Source organism: Arachis ipaensis, chromosome B6 (assembly GCF_059453495.1).
Source record: "Arachis ipaensis isolate K30076 ecotype BB chromosome B6, ASM5945349v1, whole genome shotgun sequence".
NCBI lineage: Eukaryota > Viridiplantae > Streptophyta > Magnoliopsida > Fabales > Fabaceae > Arachis > Arachis ipaensis.
The window spans coordinates 150784360-150804881 of record NC_142441.1 but is presented as its reverse complement, the minus strand read 5'-3'; the positions used below and the strand labels follow the sequence as shown (position 1 = coordinate 150804881).

The 20522-nt window shown below is 31.4% G+C and overlaps 1 protein-coding gene and 2 long non-coding RNA genes across 5 annotated transcripts; 2 read left to right on the top strand and 1 right to left on the bottom strand.

Annotated features, from left to right (window-relative positions):
- Positions 1 to 491: 491 nt before the first annotated feature.
- Positions 492 to 2446, bottom strand: LOC110263646 (uncharacterized). The gene is made up of 2 exons (XR_002349542.2): positions 2083 to 2446; positions 492 to 1099 (listed from the first exon to the last, which is right to left on the bottom strand). It is a non-coding gene; the product is annotated as an uncharacterized LOC110263646 (long non-coding RNA).
- A 3498-nt stretch (positions 2447 to 5944) lies between these two features.
- On the top strand, positions 5945 to 7735 carry LOC107647752 (cyclin-D5-1). The gene is made up of 5 exons (XM_021105852.2): positions 5945 to 6136; positions 6227 to 6313; positions 6580 to 6871; positions 6962 to 7095; positions 7322 to 7735. Exons 1-5 carry the CDS (start codon positions 5945 to 5947, stop codon positions 7412 to 7414), a joined length of 798 nt encoding a protein of 265 aa, XP_020961511.1. The 3' UTR covers positions 7415 to 7735.
- Positions 7736 to 12559: 4824 nt separating this feature from the next.
- LOC148563136 (uncharacterized) lies at positions 12560 to 19056 on the top strand. Of its 3 annotated transcripts, XR_015886207.1 has the most exons (4): positions 12564 to 12799; positions 14551 to 16620; positions 17823 to 18415; positions 18628 to 19056. It is a non-coding gene; the product is annotated as an uncharacterized LOC148563136 (long non-coding RNA). The 3 variants fall into 3 exon arrangements; XR_015886206.1 differs by having other exon boundaries at positions 12560 to 12799; positions 14556 to 18415; XR_015886205.1 differs by having other exon boundaries at positions 12560 to 12799; positions 14551 to 18415.
- Positions 19057 to 20522: the final 1466 nt, after the last annotated feature.

The window sequence follows — 20522 nt, the reverse complement described above, 5'->3', positions numbered from 1 at the left end:
GATAAAACTATAAATATTCAATGAAAGATATTCCTATACACTACAAGAAATACCGTTAAAATCGACAGCCAAATCGACGGCTTTGCCGTCGCTTTAAAGCGTGTCGATTTTTTAAAAAACTAATAAAATTGACGGCTTGTTGTGCTGTCGATGAACTTTTAATAAAATCGACGGCTACCTTGTCGATAATATAGGTTTTAGATTTTTACATATTTAATAAAAGTGACACCTTGATTGTCGATAATATTATCTAAAATCGACGGCGCTTGTGTCGATATTTGATCTATATTAAATTTAAAAAGCGACAACATTACCGTCGATTTTAATAGCCATATATTAGTTTTTTCCCTATCTTGTTTCTCATTTTACAAGATCTTAAAGATTCAGGTACAAGCAAACAAACGAAAAACAAATGTTAAGAAAGAAAGAAAAACCCAAACCACATATCTATTTAATTAACAACGATGAAACAAAAATGCCAATGAAAAAAATTATGAAAATGGAACCCACTTATTCCAGCTCACAAAAAAACACCCACACCATATGGTCTCTTATGAAATAGTGCACCCTACAGCATAGCATAAAATAAGCAAACACAAAAGGACAAAATATAGTAATAATACAAAATACAAAGTTGCACATACCATGACACAAATCCATATATATATATATATATTACTCTTAACTATTTACCAATGCACATTGCTTCCTGGTTTCACCTTGTGTCCCGGGCTTGACATTAATTCTTTCCATTTTCTCCATAGGCATTGCAATTTGAGCATAGAATTTCCAAAGCGACCTTTGAAGCAATTGGTTCACCAGAGACTTTGTAACACTGTTGACCAACAACTGAGAATCTGAAGTGAATAGGCCTCTTCTCTTAACAACTTGGTTATAGTAACCAAGATCAAAGGTCTTGCGGCTACCAGGGTCCATCTCAATCAAAATGGTGTTGTCATTGATGCTCTTGCACTTGAACTTCTTCAGATTTTGTGCATACTCTCACTGTCTAGTGCAAGGTCTTGATCTAACTTCCCAGTGAAGTTGTACAAACAGATGCTGATTGTTGAGTAGTGAGACACTCCAATTGTGTGTGCACCTTTACAAAACCACAAAGTTACATATACCAGATAAAACGAAATAAAGGGGTCTACAAAAAACTGTGATTAAATAATGTAAATATCAGATAGGATGACTAAGTCATTGAGATCAAGTCCAGCATTGTTAAACTTAGTTTGCAGGATGGTGAAGTTATCAAATGGAGCAGGAATGTTTCAAATTGCAATATTGACATTGTCCACACTTACTCGAATCAGTTCCCAAGGTTTTTAAATTATAGATACGACATCCTCAATCACATAGTGAAAGCTTATATGGAAAAAACTGCCAAAAAGAATATGCACCTTCAAAAACTCCTTCAAACAAGACAACCAAGAAAAATGGCCAGCAGTAGAGAGCAACTTAGTAATTAAATTGGAATGGCTAAATGAATCCCTTGAGATCATCTCAGCTATACTTCTATGTCTATACGGCCATCATAACAAAACTAACAACTATGACAATTGAGTGAATTGACTACTCCTATTAAATGATCAACAATAACAGACGATGACAATTACAACAATAACAAGATACTTAGGCCTAGACAGCTAGAAATACAAGATGCAAGTAATGAGAACAGCAAGGCAACACAGCATAGCCAAACAATTCTCATAGAATAGGCTCCCTAGCTCTCAAACTAGTTGCCCATAATATAGCAACAATAACTGAGCTCTCCCTGGCCTTGACTCCATGGATAGCGGCATAAATCATACTTAAATCTAAACTACTCTCTTTGTTCCTTTTTATTTGTCACTCTGTCACTTAAACTTATCAAACGGGTATATATAAATTTCCATAACAATTTCAACTATGGTCTTTTGATACATGAGCTGATGAGCATTCTTAAAACAATCATTATCAAAACAATCCAAAAATCAATCCCAGAAATAGATATTCAACCAATGTTATTTTTATTAAAAAAAAAAAAATTAGCATACACATCAACTTTTAAAACTAACAAAAGAAGCTTTTTTTCCTGACCTGTTTTCAGAGAAAACGTTCGAGTGCAGGGAGATGGAGCAGACGCACAATGCAGGGACGGGAGGCCAGGCGCTACGAGACTCCGATCGATACGGCGCAACGACGGTGATGGGCTTCACCGCGACGGACGGCGACGGGGAACGCACTGACCACCTCCGAACGGAACAGAGTAGAACAGACCGGTTCACAGGGAAGGTGGCAACGGACGGCAAACCACCAAGCCTTCCTTGCAGAAGCCCCCAGCGACGGATGTTGATGACGGCCTGAAAGAGGGGAAGCAGAGGACGACTTAATCGCGTTCTCCACAGGGAAAGGGTTTCTTTTTTTACTTGTGATAAACTGCAAGGGTGATTTGGGTATTTTGAAATAATGCAGGTTTCTTCAGCTACTCACTCCAACCAAATTTAAAGAATATTCGTTTTTTACTAAGAATATTCTGTTAACTTTAACGTTATACACACGGTAGGGATTTAATTGAAAAAAAATTTTATGTATAAGGACCCAATTGAAAAGAAAAAATGTATAGGGACCTAATTGAAAATTCGGTGAAACTATAGGGACCTGCAGAGTAATTAAACCTTACTTTTACTATATGTCGACCTTTATTATTATTATTATTCACTTAGTTTTGTGCATGTGGACGACGACACTAGCATATTAATACACTTTTTTGTTAAAAACGAGTAATGTGAATAATGATGTTTTGAAATCCAAATTAAAATATTTTCTTTTAATACAAACATAGTTTTAAAATAGGATATTTTTTTATTATATTAAATACAAAAATATCAAATAGTTTCAACTTTAAATTTCTTGTAGAATAATCTTTAATAATTTTATTAAATATTATTATTATTATTATTATTGAGTGACTATATATATATATATATATACTTTTTATGTTATAAATATATACATAAGAATCTAATGAATAAATGTATTATTATTTTTGTCTAAAAAATATAAAAAAATTATGGTATAGTATTATTGTGTAATTAATTAATTAATTAATTAATTAATTAATAATAATAATAATTTTAATTTTTTTGGACGAAGGACTGTTATATCAGATGAAGAAAAACGTTGGGAATTAATCTGTATATTATTTTTTTTTGGACTAAAATATCCGCTTTTAAAATTCTTATTAACTGATCTGTGTAATTACTTTGCTGGAAAATAAACTGGGGACTGATTTGTCTGCCGAAATAAAATCTTGGGGATTAATCTATGTATTAGTTTTTTTTTGAAACTAAAATGTGCGTTTTTAAAATTTTTGGAAACTGATTTAGGCAATTACTCATATTTATGACAAAATTAAAGCATTTTAAACTATAAAGGAAAAATAATCAAAATTTTGAAAAAAAAAATGTAAAATTGGCATTTAATAATTAATATATTTTTCATAAATTATTTATTCTAGTTGTTTGAAAGCTAAAACTTTTATATATGGATAATTTTAGTATGAAACACAAGAATATTTGATTATTTTGATATTTTATATTGCTACAATGGCAATACAAAACGTCAATTTATAAAAAAAGTTAATTATTAAAATATGATGGCAGAACGTCAATTTATAAAAAAAGTTAATTATTAAAAGATAAAACGTGACTGATGTTTTGTAAAAAATATTATTTTAATTATAAAGAGATAAAACGTGACATTTTATAAAAGCCTATAATGTATAACACATAGTTTAGATCATCTTTAAATAATTTATCACTCACAATCCAATATATATATATATATATATATATATATATATATATATATATATAATTCTTGTTTGAAACTATTTTCATCCCACAAAAATGTGCTTCATGTACAGTACTCTCCACAGAGAAAGGCTTTTTGGCCTCTGCATTTATATAGAGTAGAACTTGAATTATATGGATATAACTTTAAAAGGTGTTTGAAAACTACTTTTAAAATTTAGTATTGTAGTAAATAAACATAATTACATGAACTTACTATACGATATTTAATTTGATTATTTAAAATAAATAAATTTATCAAACAGTAGTAATTGAGGCTGGCAAATATTTATAACAAAAATTTAGATAACTAATTCCATCAATAAACAAAATTTAAGAGAGTTTTTTAACCATTTAGGCTTAAATGTCTTTTAGTTGCTTTTTCAATTTCTCACCATTTGTGAATGTAGTGGAACATCCCTTTGGAAATTATTTGTGAATTATAAAACTTTTATGTCAATGAATCAAGGTTTCTTTTTTTTTTTTTTTTGGAGAGAATGAATCAAGGATGATGGTGATAATGTAGTTAGGTTTAGCTCGTCAGGTATTGAAGATGGTCCTTTACGAGGCCCAGGCCCAGTAACAAGGCATAGGTTTTTCTAGGCTCAGGAGTCAGGACCCACCACAAAATCTTTCCACAAAGCACGTGCATAAATTTGTTTGTTTGTTTTTTTTTCTATATTTCTTTGGGTATTTATTTAGAGTTTAATTTAATATATTCATAGTGTAAAATATTTTATATAGTTATATAATAATATTTGTTTTTTTTATCATTATTTATATAGTTAATGTAAAAGATAATTATTGTTACTAATATAATATTATGTGATTAGATGTATGTATAAAGGAAAAAAGCTAATGAGTTATAACTCAAATGGCATAGTCTCTTCATACTCAATTAAGAAGTTGCGGGTTCGAGTCTCCTATCTTTGGTAAAAAAAAAAACTATAAAAAAAAATCAAAATAAAAAAAATGTAAAATTGGCATTTAATAATTAATATATTTCTCATAAATTATTTATTAAAACTTTTATATATGGATAATTTTAGTATAAAACACGAAAAGATTTGATCATTTTAATATTTTATATTGCTATGATAGTAATACAAAATATCAATATATAAAAAATATTTTTTTAATTATTAAAAGACTGTAAAAAATATTATTTTAATTAGAAAAAACAAAACGGCACTGACATTTGTAAAAACTCATAACAATGTATAACACATAGTTTAGATCATCTTTAAATAATTTACCACTCATAATCCAATATATATATCTTGTTTGAAACTATTTTCATCCCTCAAAAATGTGCTTCATATACAGTACTCTCCGTAAAGAAAGGCTTTTTTGGCCTCTGCATGTCACGTTAAATTTCATAGTTTTTTGTTTCTTTTTTTCTGTTTTTTCCTTTTCCCCAACCTGTATCTAGCAGCAATGGTCTGAACTCTGAACAATATGTGTCCAGTGTGTCGTTTTGATTGTAAGATGTCTGAACAAAACATTTCTACTTAGAGACTTGTGATTACCGCAATTTATTAAGACAATTATATTTATGACATCATTAGTGGCAACCTCACTAAAATTGTGTATGTTGAGGCAATAGGCCGCATTTGGTTTGTAAACAAATAGAACAGAACATTAAGATATTGATAAATATGACCAAGACACTAAAATTAATGTATATGTATTGTATTTGGTAATAATACATACCCAATAAAATAAATTCTAGATTTATCATTTAATTTTTATATTTATCTTAAATCAAATATGATACTGACATATAATTCAATCTTATATATTTTACATTAAAAATAATGCAAAAACTTAATTTAGTCTCTATTTCTCAATTTCTATCTCTTAGCCTCTATCTCTCGTTTTCGGTCTTCCTTGTATAACAATATTCAAGTTAATATTTTCCATTTTAAAACATGCATAGCTAAAATTAGCTATATACAAACACACACATACATGCACATATTCTTTTATATATATATATATATATATATATATATCACTGTTATTGCTCTAGCTTGTAAAAGTCAAATAAAGCTTAGAGCTTTTACTAGGAACAAGAAGAAGAACAAGAAGAGATAGTGGATGCATGCATGGAAGGAAAGATTAGAATAGAAGAGCGTTCATTGGCTCCATTACAAGAATATGGTGCTTCTGAGGATGAATATGTGAGCATTTTGATTGAGAGAGAAAAGGGTACTCTTGCTTTCAAAAATATTGAGTCTTTCATATTTGTGAATTGCTTCAGTCATTCACGCATTAATGCTCTTAATTGGATTCTTCAGGTTTGTCCAACTACAACCCATTTATTTCCTTATAATAATAATAATCTGATTTTTTTTTATTAATAATCTTTTGGTTTTGCATGAACAAAGACAAGAGCAACACTTGGTTTTAGCTTTCAAACAGCTTATTTGTCCATGGCATACTTTGACAGATTCCTTTCCAAATGTTCCATTGATGTAAGCTCTCAACTACTCTTTCAACTGCAACATTTATCACTCTTGAATCTTGATTATTATAAGGGGAACTACCACAAACTCTTCCAAGATTTTGTGAAATTTATCATGATTATTATCACTCTTGATTATTAGTCTAAGTGTATTATTATATGAATCTTAGGTGGATCAATGTATAACTTTAGAAACAAAGAAGGGTCATGTTTAATTTCACCAAATCTCAGAGGAAGTTAGTGTAATTAGTTTCAAATCTTTCAATTTTTATGCAGAATGGTAAGTGTTGGAAAATGAGGTTACTATCAATTGCATGTCTTACTCTAGCTGCAAAGATGGAGGAGAGTGAAGTGCCGGTGCTAACCGAGTTTCAATCGGAAGATTATTGCTTCGAAAACAAAGTGATTCAGAGAATGGAGCTCTTGGTGCTTAGCACATTGGAATGGAACATGGTTATGATCACCCCATTAGTTTTCCTTCCTTATTTCATCACAAAGCTCTGCAATGAATCCCAAACATGCCATGTTTTGTCCAAGACTATTCAAATCATCTTCACACTAATTCAAGGTTCATTTTTAGCATTGGAATGAGTACTTATTTATCAGAATCTGGAAAATTGATTGATGCAAAGAAGATGTATGTTGTTCTTGTTTCTAGAGGTCAATTTAATGGATCATAGGCCATCTGTTATTGCGGCTGCGGCGACTTTGGTGGCAATGGATCAGCACTTGACAATAGAATCAGTAAAATTGAAGATGAGTTCAATTCATGAATTCAGATTTCTTGTAGCTGTGAGTAGTAAAAAGGATTTTCTTCTAAAAATTGCAGCAACGTGCTTAATTTACAAAAGGAAAATGCTTTATGGCTAAAAGTTTATTTCCTTTTATCCTTTGAATTTCACTTTTTATCTTTTAACTTTGGTAAAATATAAAGAGTAAGTAGCTTTGATTTCTACCTATCCATGCAGCTTTTAAATGATTAATCTTACCAAAACCTACCCTTTTCTTTGTTTTGCAGGAAGATATATTTGCATACTATGATCAAATTCAAAGTTTCTACATTGAGAAAGAAAACTATAAGACACAAGAGAAGGAGAGTTACACTCAATAACCACAAAGAAAGTTTTGAAGAAGGAAAAAGTATGTGTTCTGAAGTTTGATGAATTTTGTTACCTTTTGTTATAATCTCACTTGGACAGTGGGATTAAAAAGAAGAGGTGGTATTGAACTAGTGATTGTTATAATGAAAAGAAAAAAGGTTTGTGTTTTTCTCCATTTTTTCACCATTCTTATTTTGTCATGTTTATTGTATTGGGACCCTACTTTGTGATGAGATGGTTGGGATGCTATAGTGTTTGTGTAAGTTGTTGGTTCACAAAAGTCATGTAAAGACCAATGTGATTACATCAGATCTTTGTTTGAATGCTTTGGATTTTCCCTTTTTAGTTGGGACCTCTTCTTTTGGCTACAAATTTTACATGCTTGGCTTTGAAAATTGTGAAATAAAAAAAGGTTTCCATTTTAATTATTATTCTTTGATCCATAAGAGTTTTGGTATCTATATCAATAGTCAAGTTCAGCATAGAATGGTTTAATCCATGTGTGTTTGGATTAGCATTTGATAACAGACAAAATAGGAGGGATTGTCAACAGTTTTATTTAAGTGAATGTGGTTTGGTCAAATGAACTCCACCGACAAAACAAAAACATACTAAAATAGGAAAATGAAGTACTTTTGTACCTTGTCAAAAGAACAAGGTTTGGCTTGTTGAAATTGACACATTTGTTGTATAGAAAGAAAAGAATTGAACCCTACATACAACAAAGGATAGCATCAACAATATCACTGTTCTTAAGGCTAGAAGACAAACATAACTGTTAACATCACAGAAGCTGGTGAATGTTCTTGTTATTTTGCCCTTTTCTTTAAGGCCCCATTGAAGATTAGAATTTGATTAGCATACCTTACTCATCACCAAAACTAACTTTGATTAGACAAGGGTGAAGAATAATCCGATTGTGATAAATGGATTACTTATTGTTAAGTTTCAACTGAAATATATGTATCAATAAAGTGCCTAGAGAATGAAAAAAGTAAACATTTATGTAACTAATCATGCCAATAACCACTTCTTAACTGATTATAAACTAACAAGAAATACAACAATAAAGTCTTGTCCCATTAGGTGGGGTCAGTTACATGAATCAAATGATGTCATTGAACTCTGTCATGTATCATGTCTACAGAGAGACCGTTTACATATAGGTTTCGTTTGACCATCTCATGGATGGTCTTCTTAGATCTTCCTCTGCCTTTCACCCTTTATCCATCTTCCATCTCATCCACCCTCCTGACTGGATATTCTGTCGGTCTTCTTCTCACATGTCCAAACCACCTGAGATGCGATTCTACCATCTTTTCCACAATGGGTGCTACTGCAACTCTTTCCCTCATATCTTCGTTCCTTATTTTATTGACCACTCATCTATTTTAACATCTTCATCCCTGCCATACTCAGCTTATTTTCATGCTCCCCTTTGGCCGCCCAACACTCCATACCATAAAGTATAGCCGGTCTTATAGCAGTGCGATAGAATTTACCTTTAAGTTTTAAAAGCACTTTTTTGTCGCATATAAAACCAGATGCACTCCGCTATTTTGACCAACTTGCTTGGATCCTATGATTTACATCATGTTCAATTTCTCCATTATCTTGTATGATACATCCAAGAGATTTAACTTTTAACTTTTCGTAAGATATTTTTTTCCAAGAAATGAACATAAATATCAAATATACATTAAATGGTGATTCTACCGTAAAAATTAAAATTTGGATCCTCTAAATTGTGAATTTTTACTTTAGAGAATAAAGTGTGATCTTTCACCCTTAAATAGTTTCTCTCTCATATTTTCTCTTAGTTCCACCTATGAAATAAATGGTGAGAGATTACAATTTGTCTTTTAAAATAAAATTCAAAATTTAGAGAATTCAAATCCAAAAAATTTATACTGAATGGACATGTATTTTATTGTTTGTTTAGGTTCATAAAAAGAGCAGGAATTGTTTGTATTTTATACGAGTAAAAATGCTATTTATACAAAATTAGTTACTAAAATTAATTACTTAAATTAGTCACCATATATTTGTATATAAATATATGTGTTATTTAACTCATTTTAAATATGTATTTTATATTTTAAATTTAATTTTAATATACACCTAACATATTTGTTATATAAGTATATAAATTATTCAGTTATGCTACACATACAAGTCTTTTCGGCTTACAAGTCTTACAAGTTGGGCCAAACCCAACAGAAACTACGCTCACCCATAAAAGCGCTCCTTCACCGTTATGAACGACTATTCTTCTTTTTTTCTTGATGAAAACCACAACTGTTTTTTCTTCGCGTTTCTCCTCCTCCTCCCCTTCTTCCTTCTTCGTCTCCTTCTTTTTTGTGTTTCTCCTCCTTTTTCTTCGCGTATTTCATCTTCATCGTCGTGTTTCTCTTCCTTCTTTTTTTGATTTTGTAACATTATGTATTTTTTTCTTCTTTGTTTGATTTTTTCCTCCCAAAAGAATTATGATAATATGAAATAAGAAGATGAAGAAGAAGAAACAGCAGAAGATGAGGAGGAGGAAAAGGAGGAGTTCTGAATTATGCAGAACTTATCAGAATAAAAATACACCCAAATATCTTCGTTTTACACCCAAATTTGTTGTAAATATAAAAATGAGTTATGCTACATGTACACTAAAATCAACCACTAAAGTCAGCTACCAATATAAAATACATACTGGAATACAAATATACATTGCAAATAAATTAAAGCACACATGTATTTATATACAAATACATTGGTGGCTGATTTTAGTGTGCAAATAGCATTTTTGTATAGAAAAATATTTTCTCTAATGCTGCATTTTTTTTCTTCTTCTTTTTCTTATTTTTTTCTTTTTCTTAGTTAAATGAATGTAAGTTCATCATCTTCTAAGTAATTTTGCAGCATTATGTGTTTCTTCTTCTTCTTTGTTTGATTTTTTTGTTTTTATTCTTGTTAAAAGAGTAAAATAAGAAGAAACTTGAGAAGGTAAAACAAAAAAAAGATGAATAAGAAAAAAAAAAGAAGAAGAAGCCGTAGAAGATGAGAAGGAGGAAGAGGAATGGTTCTAAATTATGCAGAATTTATCAGAATAAAAATACACCCAAATATCTTCATTTTACACCCAAATATCTTCGTGTTACACCCAAATATTTTCGTTTTACACCCGAATTTGCTGCAAATACAGAAATGAGTTATGCTACGTGTACACTAAAATCAGCCATCAAAATCAGCCACTAGTATAAAATACATAATGGAATACAAATATACATTGAAAATAAATTAAAGCACACATGTATTTATACACAAATACATTGGTGGCTGATTTTAGTGGTTGATTTTAGTGTACAAATAGCATTTTTGTACAGAAAAATATTTTCTCTAATGTTGCATTTTTTTCTTCTTCTTTTCCTTATTTCATTCTTTCTTTTAGTTAAATGAATGTAAGTTCATCATTTTTCAAATAATCTTGCAGCATTATGTGTTTCTTCTTCTTCTTTGTTTAATTTTTTTTGTTTTTATTCTTGTTAAGAGAGTAAAACAAGAAAAAACTTGAGAAGGTAAAACAAAAAAGAAAAGATGAATAAGAAAAGAAGAAGAAGAAGATGGTGATGATGATGATGAAAAAAAAGCAGCAGAAGATGAGGAAGAAGAAGATGAAGAGTTTTGAATTATGCAGAACTTATCAGAATAAAAATACACCCAAATATCTTTGTGTTATACCCAAATTTGCTGCAAATACAGAAAAATATTTCCTCTAATGCTGCATTTTTTCTTCTGAATTGAACCGCACCTCAGCCACTGGATTGGATTAAAAAACAATAATCAATTTTGTTCTGGTTCAATTGACAATCTGAACTTGAATTATTCATTATATTCAACAACGAGATAACTGATGCTGGAGGAGAAAGAGAAAAAGAAAGAAAGAGAAGAAAATCCAATGAAAAAATAAGGAGGAAGAGGAGGAGGAGGAATAGGTGGTGTTAATGACAACGATAACGAAAAAGAAAAATAACGAAGAAGAACGTGTGCGCGTTAACATGAAGAAGGAGAACGTGAAGTAACATGAAGAAGAAGAAGAAGAACGTGCATGCGTTAATTGAAAAATCTGTTAAGGAGGAGCGTGAAAGGAGTAGGTGAATTTCAAGACTTGTAAGGGTCCGTTTGGATAGGTTTATAAGTGACTTTTTTTTAACTTTTAACTTATGAAAATGTATAGTATTAATGTCTGGTACAATTTTCAAAGCAAAATTGCAACTTTTTAAAAAGCTATTTTGGTGCTTAAGGAGAAGTTAAAAAAATGACTTTTCTCATAATAAAAAGTTTTTTTTATCACTTTTCTCTTAAAATAAGTACTTTTAGAACTAAAAAACCAAATACAAAATAACTTATTTATAAGCTACTTTTAATATAAGCATTTATTGTTTAAGCTATTTCTTCAAAAATAACTTAATTAAGTTGTTTATCCAAACTGGGCCTAAGACTTGTATAGCAAAAAGACTTGTATGTGAAAATTATACCATTAAAAAAATATAAATTAATTTGGGTTGGTCGAGTAATCAGCTCACTCGTCCACTTAAGCAAGTGTCGGGAGTTTGAATCCTTAAATGGAGCTCAAATCCGTGATAGATTAGTTCTTAACCTGTCGGATTAAAAGATACCGTGGACAACAAAAAAAATAAAAAAAATATAAAAAGATAATAATTTCTTAAATTTAATTATTATCTATTTTTTTCTACAATATACGAATATAGTATAAATTATTTGTATAATTTAAAATATCTCATTTTTTTATTCTCTTAATAACATGAAATTATCAAATACCTATTTTTTTAATGAGAAAATAAAACGTAGAATATTTTTATTAATTATGATTCCATTTTCTAACAAATATTGTTTGTATATGATTTTTTTAATTAAGTTATATTTTTATTATAATTATGTACAATCTAATTATTTTTATAATTGTAAGAATTAGATTAAACCGGTTGTTTCGATCAAAAAATTAATAAATCGATTATCTGACCGGTCCTATTAGTCATTTTAACCGAATAAAGAATAGAACCGAAGAAAATTGGATTAAACTGTCTGATTTTGATAAAAATTGGAGAACCGGCGATTTTGTGTAACCAGCCGGTTCTAGTTTTGGGTTTAAAAAAAAAAAAAAAAACACTCGAGTCTCGAACCCCCTAACCCTAAATCCCTAGACGGCTATACATACGGCAGTAACCCTCCAAGTCTTCCTCACCTCATCTCCTCATCACACGATAGTTCAAGAAAACCTCACCTCACCGCCGGCGTGTCGTCTTCTTCGTTCCGCCGGAAACGGTGCGCCTTCGACGACATCTCAACCTCACCGTCGCGATCCTTTTCTTGTCGTCGGCTGGTTGGTGAGTTCTTCAGTAACCATTCCTTTTCTTGTCGTCTCGACCCTTCTCTACTCTCTCTGCCACAGTGAATTCTTGAGTTTTTCAATTAATTTATTTTTATTTTGTTAACTTTTGCTCATGTAATTATTATAGGGTTTGCTTACTTAATCAATTGTGTAATCAGATCTCAATTAAGAACCGTTTCTATCTGAAGGTGTGGGCGTATTGAAATTTCAAATTTAAATTGGGGATCATGGTCAAATTTAAAATTCTTTTCGTTCCTGTTTCTGCAATCATGCATGTCATAGCCCTTCTTCATCAACACTGCAAGAATATAATTACTGTGTATGCAATTTCAATTGTGTTTGAGAATGCTGCTTGAGATTTAAGTGTGTGTCAAACCTTGCACCAGTCTTCTATATATATTATTGTCTTTCCCCCGATATTCATTAGGCATCGTTGTGCACATATGGTGATTTGCTTGAGGTAAAATATAGGTGAAGATTTTGATAGAAGAGCATTTTATATTTTTATACAATTGCCTCTAAAGAACTTCAAGATGTGCCAAACCAAGATTCAAGCAAAGCAAACAATAAATTTTGAGAATTATTTGGTTTTTTCCTTAAACCTTTTGGTACTAATATTGATTGACAATACCTGATTTTTGCTAGAATAGAAGTATAGAACTATGAAATAGAGTTCTCTGACTACATTGAAACCAAAAGATGAGCTTAAAGAAATAATAGGAAGCTGACTGTATTTGATTGAATTTTGCATAAAGAAATAGAGTCCTGTAATTCTGAATTTTGCTGAATATAATTTTGATATAAATTCGGTTTTGGATTCTGGATTTTGAATGCTATATAGAATTTTGATATAATTTTAAATTTTGGACAAAATTAATATCATTTTAGATTTTAAATTGCTGTAATTCTGAATTTTGCTGTAATTATTGTAATGGCTGATGTATGTAATTCTATAATTAAAGGTGCATTAGTAACAATAACATACATTGTTAAAGTATTAGGATGGAATGGTGTTCTAGATAGAATGAGTACACTCTAATCTTGCATTAGAATAATGTTATAATATTTTAAATGTTATTAAATAATAGTAACTAAAGAAAGTACTAGAAAGTAGATAATTTGAATTTGTTGAAATCTGAAAAAGCAATTGATTGTTTGTACTTTTGTAGCTTTCTTCTTTTAATTTCTTTGTGATTGGCTCTGGTTCTTTACTGATTTTGTGTGTTGTGTTTTACTGTTTTGATTTGTGATTTAATTGTACCTAGATTGTACCTACATTTCTGTCTAGCCCCAGGATTGATACTGAAATTACAATTGAGGTATTGTTGATTCTGTTGGATAATTAGTTAATTGAGGTATTTTTTATGCTCTGTTCCTGTCTTTCGAAGGTCTGGTTGACTAGTTGTGTGTTGTTAATTTTTGTTGAATGATTATTTGATTGTTGGTTTGCTCTGGTCTGCTGCTGTTTATTGATTGTTGATTATTGATTATTTCGAAGGTCTGTGCTGCTGTTTTTGTGTTGTGATTTTAATTAATTGATTGTTGATTTTGAATGTCTTGTGATTGTTGATTAGTGCTGTGTTGCTGACTTGTTGTGCTTGTTTGACTCTTTTGTGATTTACATGTGCTTGGATTGTGACTATTTTTGGTGATTTATTGAGTAACACAATGAAGGAGCATTAAAGTGTCAAGTCTAAAACTTGATTGTTGCTGTCATTAATAAATTGTTTTCTCTGACTTGTGAAGAAAAGGCATCATGGGAGACACATATACTTTAAGGGGTTGGATGGAAGCTAGATATAAGTCGAAAGGAGATCCGTGGTCATTCATTAAAGATGAATTTATTATGATATTTAGATGTATTTTTGAAGAGTTGTAAAAGATATATGTAATCGATGGTTTTTATAGAAGGTTAACCAAATTATGCATCAAAGTTCAAAGAGTCGGCCATGAATAATTTCGTGGTGTGCTGACTAATTTTTAAAGCCACCATAAAGAGTCAATTCAACAAATGCAACTAGAGGATATCAGATCGCTGAAGAACATCATCTTGGAGGTGATAAACCGTTCTTTTGGACAGGGTAATCCAGCGACGAATCGTGAGGTTGAAGACCATTGTATCTCTCAACTTGACTTCTCCTTACAAAAACGGTATAATTTTTTTTCCCTTTTATCATTGTGTTTTTTTCTTCTCTTAAAAGTGATTATTTTCATTTAGTTGCAACACCAAGATAATGAGAAGTTGGGCACTAGATCCTGTTTTGTTCTGGTGCCAGAAAAATTCAGTTTCTACGGACTGTGCATTGACTGTTCTTCCGTAATAGGAGTGTCCTTTTCTATATTAACAAATACTAGTTTGTTTTCTTCATAGAATTTTGAAAACCATATCTGAGAGATGACTGTTGTTTATTATCACGAGAATAGGGAACACCAGTATAACACGAGTCAAAGCATTATCCGATTTTATCGGAACTGCTTGCACATCTCTGATACACCGACAAAGATACGGTACTTAGAAATTTTTTATTTGTTTGATTTGTTTTTTTATAATATATTATTATACATATATATTGTGAGAGTGGTAAAACAGTTATGACAAAGAATGGTGAATCATGTAGACAATGGCATAGATAACTGGCCAACTTCATGAAAAAGTCTACATGATTCAACCATTCTCTGCCATAACTGTTCTACCACTCTCACAATATATATATGTATAATAATATATTATAAAAAAAACAAATCAAACAAATAAAAAATTTCAAGTACCGTATCTTCGTCGGTGTACCGGAGATGGTGCAAGTAGTTCCGATAAAATCGGATAATGCTTTGACTCGTGTTATACTGGTGTTCTCTATTTTCGTGATGATAAACAACCGTCATCTCTGCACTCACTCTTCAAAATTTCATGGATGAAACAAATTGTAGTGTTTGTTAATATGGAAATGGACACTCCTATTTCGGAAGAACAGTCAATGCACAGTCTGTAGAAACTGAATTTTTCTGACGGTGCTCGAGAACAAGACAGGATCTATTGCTCATCTTCTCATTATCTTGGTGAGACAACTGAATGAAAATAATCACTTTTAAGAGAAAAAAACACAATGATAAAAGGGGAAAAAAATTATATCATTTTTGTAAGGGGAAGTCAAGCTGAGAGATATATTGGTCTTCAACCTCACGATTCATCGCCGGATTACCCTGTCCAAAAGGACGGTTTATCACCTCCAAAATGATGTTCTTCAGTGCTCTGATATCCTCTAGTTGCATTTGTTGAATTGACTCTTTACGGTGGCTTTGAAAATTAGTCAGCAGACCACGAAATTGTCCATGGCCGACTCTTTGAACTTTGATGCATAAATTGGTTAACCTTCCATGAAAACCGTCCATTACATGTACCTTTTTCAACTCTTCAAAAATGCATCTAAATATCATGATAAATTCATCCTTGATGAATGACCACCACTGGTATGCAATGTTCTGAAAACCGGACCGGTTAAAAACCCAGCCTCGTCAACGGAACCGCCGCCGCCGTCAGTGGTTGTCGGCGTCTCCGCGGCCTCCTCCTTCCCCTGTCCCAAACCCATACTGCCAGACCTTCTCTTCTAGCTCGGGCTCGGCACGTCGTCCATTCCCCCGGTGACTTCGCTGTTCGTGTTCGAGGCTTCCGGCTGCTGTGTCGTCGTCGTGTCTTCGTCGTCTTGCCATCGTCGTCCTTCTGTGGTAACTAAGAAGATTATAGCTGCTGCAGAAATTATTAGAAGCACCAAAACCCAAACAACTAATGCTACATTATGATGATACAAAATTACATAGGTATGTATTTTGCCCCACAATAGCATTTTCAGATTAAAATTAGATCAAGAATTAAGACTATCTTTGAACTTGTGATTTTAATTTACTGATTATTGATTTTGAATGTATTATGATTATTGATTAGTGATGTGTTGCTGAGTTGTTGTGTAATCTTAATGGAATCTCCTCTTTCTCTTGAATTCTGGAACAGCATCATGGGTTTGCTTAACCTAAAGCTCAATTATAATGCTGCTCTGCTCCTATTCACTCTCTTTTCTCTTTCAACAATCACTCATCTATCACAATTTCTTCTTATCAGTAATCATATATTCATGCTTTTTTTTCTCTTCCATAATTAGTTGTTCTTTTTATTCATTGAAAAAATAATTTGCTTATTTAATTTAGTGTCATCACTGCTTTGCTAATGCTAATGTTTGGTTACTGAATACTCTGTTTTGAACTTTTGATATGTTGTATAATGTACTGATTTTATTGTTTTTAGTGTTTTAGTGTCATCACTTCCTTGCTAATGTTCTATTTAATTTAGTGTCATCATTCCCTTGCTAATGCTAATGCTTGGTTACTGAATGCTCTGTTTTGAACTTTTGATGTTATATAATTTACTGATTTTGCTATTTTTAGTGTTTAATTTAGTGTCATCATTTTCTTGCTAATGCTAATGCTTGGTTACTGAATGTTCTGTTTTGAACTTTTGATATGTTGTATAATATACTGATTTTGCTGTTTTTAGTGTTTAGTTTAGTGTCATCACTGCTTTGCTGAATGGTGTTGCTAATGTACTAGTGTTGCTGTTTTAGTGTTTTGATAATGTACTGATGTTGCTGTTTTAGTGTTTTATAATGTGTTGCTGTTTCATTGTTGCTGTTCGATAATATACTGGTGTTGCTGTTTTAAGGTTGCTGATGTACTTTTGATATTTTAAGATTTATATTAAACTATAATTATATTTCAGGGTGTTTAATTATAATTTATTTATTATTTTATTCTAAAATGATTTTTTCGATTGAACCACCGATTTGACCAGTAAACAAGTGATTAGAGCGGTTCGATGACCGGTCTGGTTCTCATAACCTTGGTCAAAACTAATCTAATAGTAGAGGGCCAAATCACAGGGCTAAAAATCTGATTATAGTCAATCCCTCCCTATTGATGAAAGCCCTTTCCTACAAGCCTTGCTTTGTATCTAATTATAGAATTATCAGGAGCTCTTTTGATTGCAAACACCCATTTGCAACCAATGATGGTACATTGGATGGAGGATCAACAAGAGTCCATGTGTTATTTTTAATCAAAACATCATACTCGTCCTGCATTGTCTTGAACCAGTGTGGGCAATTAACAGCCTGTTTGACGGTTTTAGGAATTTCTTGTGTTAAGTCAATATCAAGGTAAGCAGAATTGCATATTTTTTGTTTTGAAATCCCAGCTTTATCTCTAGTAATCATTGATTGAGTGTTAAGAGAAGTATGTTTAGCAGTTTGTAAAGGAGTAGGGACTTGAACATGTTAGATGAACACGAGTAGTGTGGAAAATGATTCATATTTTTGTAGGTTAACTCTCTCACGGATATTTATGATCTTTTCTGTCAACATTACGAGATTTTGTTGCCGAGTATAAAGCTCACAAATGAGATTTGTTGGCAGGAGCATCCGAGAAAGTTTAACTAGTAGTCTTCTAATTCTGCTATTAATTTATAATTTTTTCATTATATTTAGTCTTATTTTATTCTTTTTTTTTATGTTCAGCTGTCATCACTTAACCAGATACTTTATGGAAGGAATACAAATTTAAAAAGGTTAGTTTTTTTTTCCCTTATTCTTTTTTTTTATGTTCAACTATCACCACTTTGATCATGACCTCGGGCCAGAAACCTACAAAAAAGCATTCTGTCGCTCAAATACGAGATCATACACTTGGTGATCTGGTGTGTTTGGAAAATATAACTTCCTTTTCTAGCTCATTTTATTCTTGGTTGTTGCCATATCTTATGGTTGTTATTACTTGCAGCCTCTTTTGGCCGTTGCTGTTTAGGCATTCTACAACTGTCGGATTCGAATTGAATAGTACTTTGATGTCGGTTGAGCATGTTACTACTTACAAGTACTACTATGTTTTTTTCTTTGTTATTATTTTAGGAAGATGTTCAGGTATTCCATTGTACTTGATTGGAACATTTGATTCCACTATTTTAAGCCTTTCAGATATACTTTAAAAAATGTAAATAGCTTAGATTGATTGAAAATTCTTGATATGGACAGCACCGGCAAGAATTCACGCTGAGCATGCAACTGGTTCATACTTTGGTCAGTTTATAATGGTTCAAAATTCCGTTGCTTGCCCAAGCTAGTTGGGGAAGTAGCTCTGTTTTGTGTACTAAAGGTGTTTTATTGGCTTCTATGTAAGCCTAGTTGATATAGTGTTGGGCCTTTAGTTATATTTTTGTTGCTTTAACTGGAAATTGACTCCAACCTGTGTGATGCCATGAAATAACAAATTTTGATGGAAAAATATTAGTTAAGATAAGCGTGATTATGTGGATGCCCATTTAATGGGCGGTTCACTCTTTCCACTACTGATAAGAATTTACTTTTCAATACTGAATGAAATTAATTAACATTGCTTTTGTACGTCTATAAATAGGCATGAATTGATGCAAAGAGATACACAGTAAAAAACAGTAAACAAATCATCTCTCTCTCACTTCTTACGAATACTTTTCTTTTATGCTGCAATCAAATACTCTTCTCCTTATATTTCTACTACAATTCTTTCTCTTCTTTTATTTTATAAGTATTTTAAATTCTATTTTCTATTACTCTTTACATATAATATTAATAGCAATATTAATCATCTTTATTATATTGAGATTGTAACAATAAACAAATGCGATTCTCTCTCTCTTTATTTTTAATACTTCTTTCTATCTTTGTATATATATATACATTACAACATATAATATTATTATATATATATAAATTATTATTGAGCTAATTATTTTAATACTAGAGTCTTCTATTTATACATCTCTATTATATATATATCTTTTATTTTACAACACGTTATCAGCACGAGACTCTGATCAAATTTTTAGGAAGACTCAGGTAACAAATTTTTATTATGTCGAAGCTCTCTCATCTTGAATTCAATGCTCTTGATATATCTGGAAACAATTATTTATCATGGATACTAGATGCTGAAATCCATCTTGATTCAATGGATCTTGGAGATACCGTTAAGGCTGAAAATAATGCATCCCAGAAGGATAAAGCCAAAGCCATGATTTTTCTCCGTCGTCATCTTGACGAAGGATTGAAAAATGAATATCTTACATTAAAAGATCCTGCAGATCTTTGGAAAGACCTTGAAGAAAAGTATAATCATCAGAAAACGGTGATACTTCCTCAGGCCCGATATGAATGGACGCATTTGCATTTACAAGATTTTAAATCTATAAATGAATATAATTCTGCAATGTTTCGAATCACCTCACGAATAAAATTGTGTGGGAAAAAAATAACTGATCATGATATGTTGGAGAAAACTTTCTCAACCTTCCATGCCTCGAATGTGCTCCTGCAGCAGCAATATCGAGAGAAAGGGTTTAAAAAATATTCTGAGTTAATTTCTTGTCTTCTTGTTGCCGAACGCAACAATGAGTTGTTATTGAAAAATCATGAAGCGCGCCCAGCTGGCGCCGCCCCATTTCCTGAAGTAAATACGGCAAATCATTACCCCAGAAGAGGTAAATGGCAAGCTTTTAATAACAAGAAAAATTATGGAAGGAAAAAGAATTATGTTCAAAAGAGAAGATCTCACCAGAAGTGGGACAAAGAAAGGAATATCGGGTAGAATAAATCAACCGAGGAGAAGTGTTTCCGCTGTGGTGGAAAGGGCCATTGGTT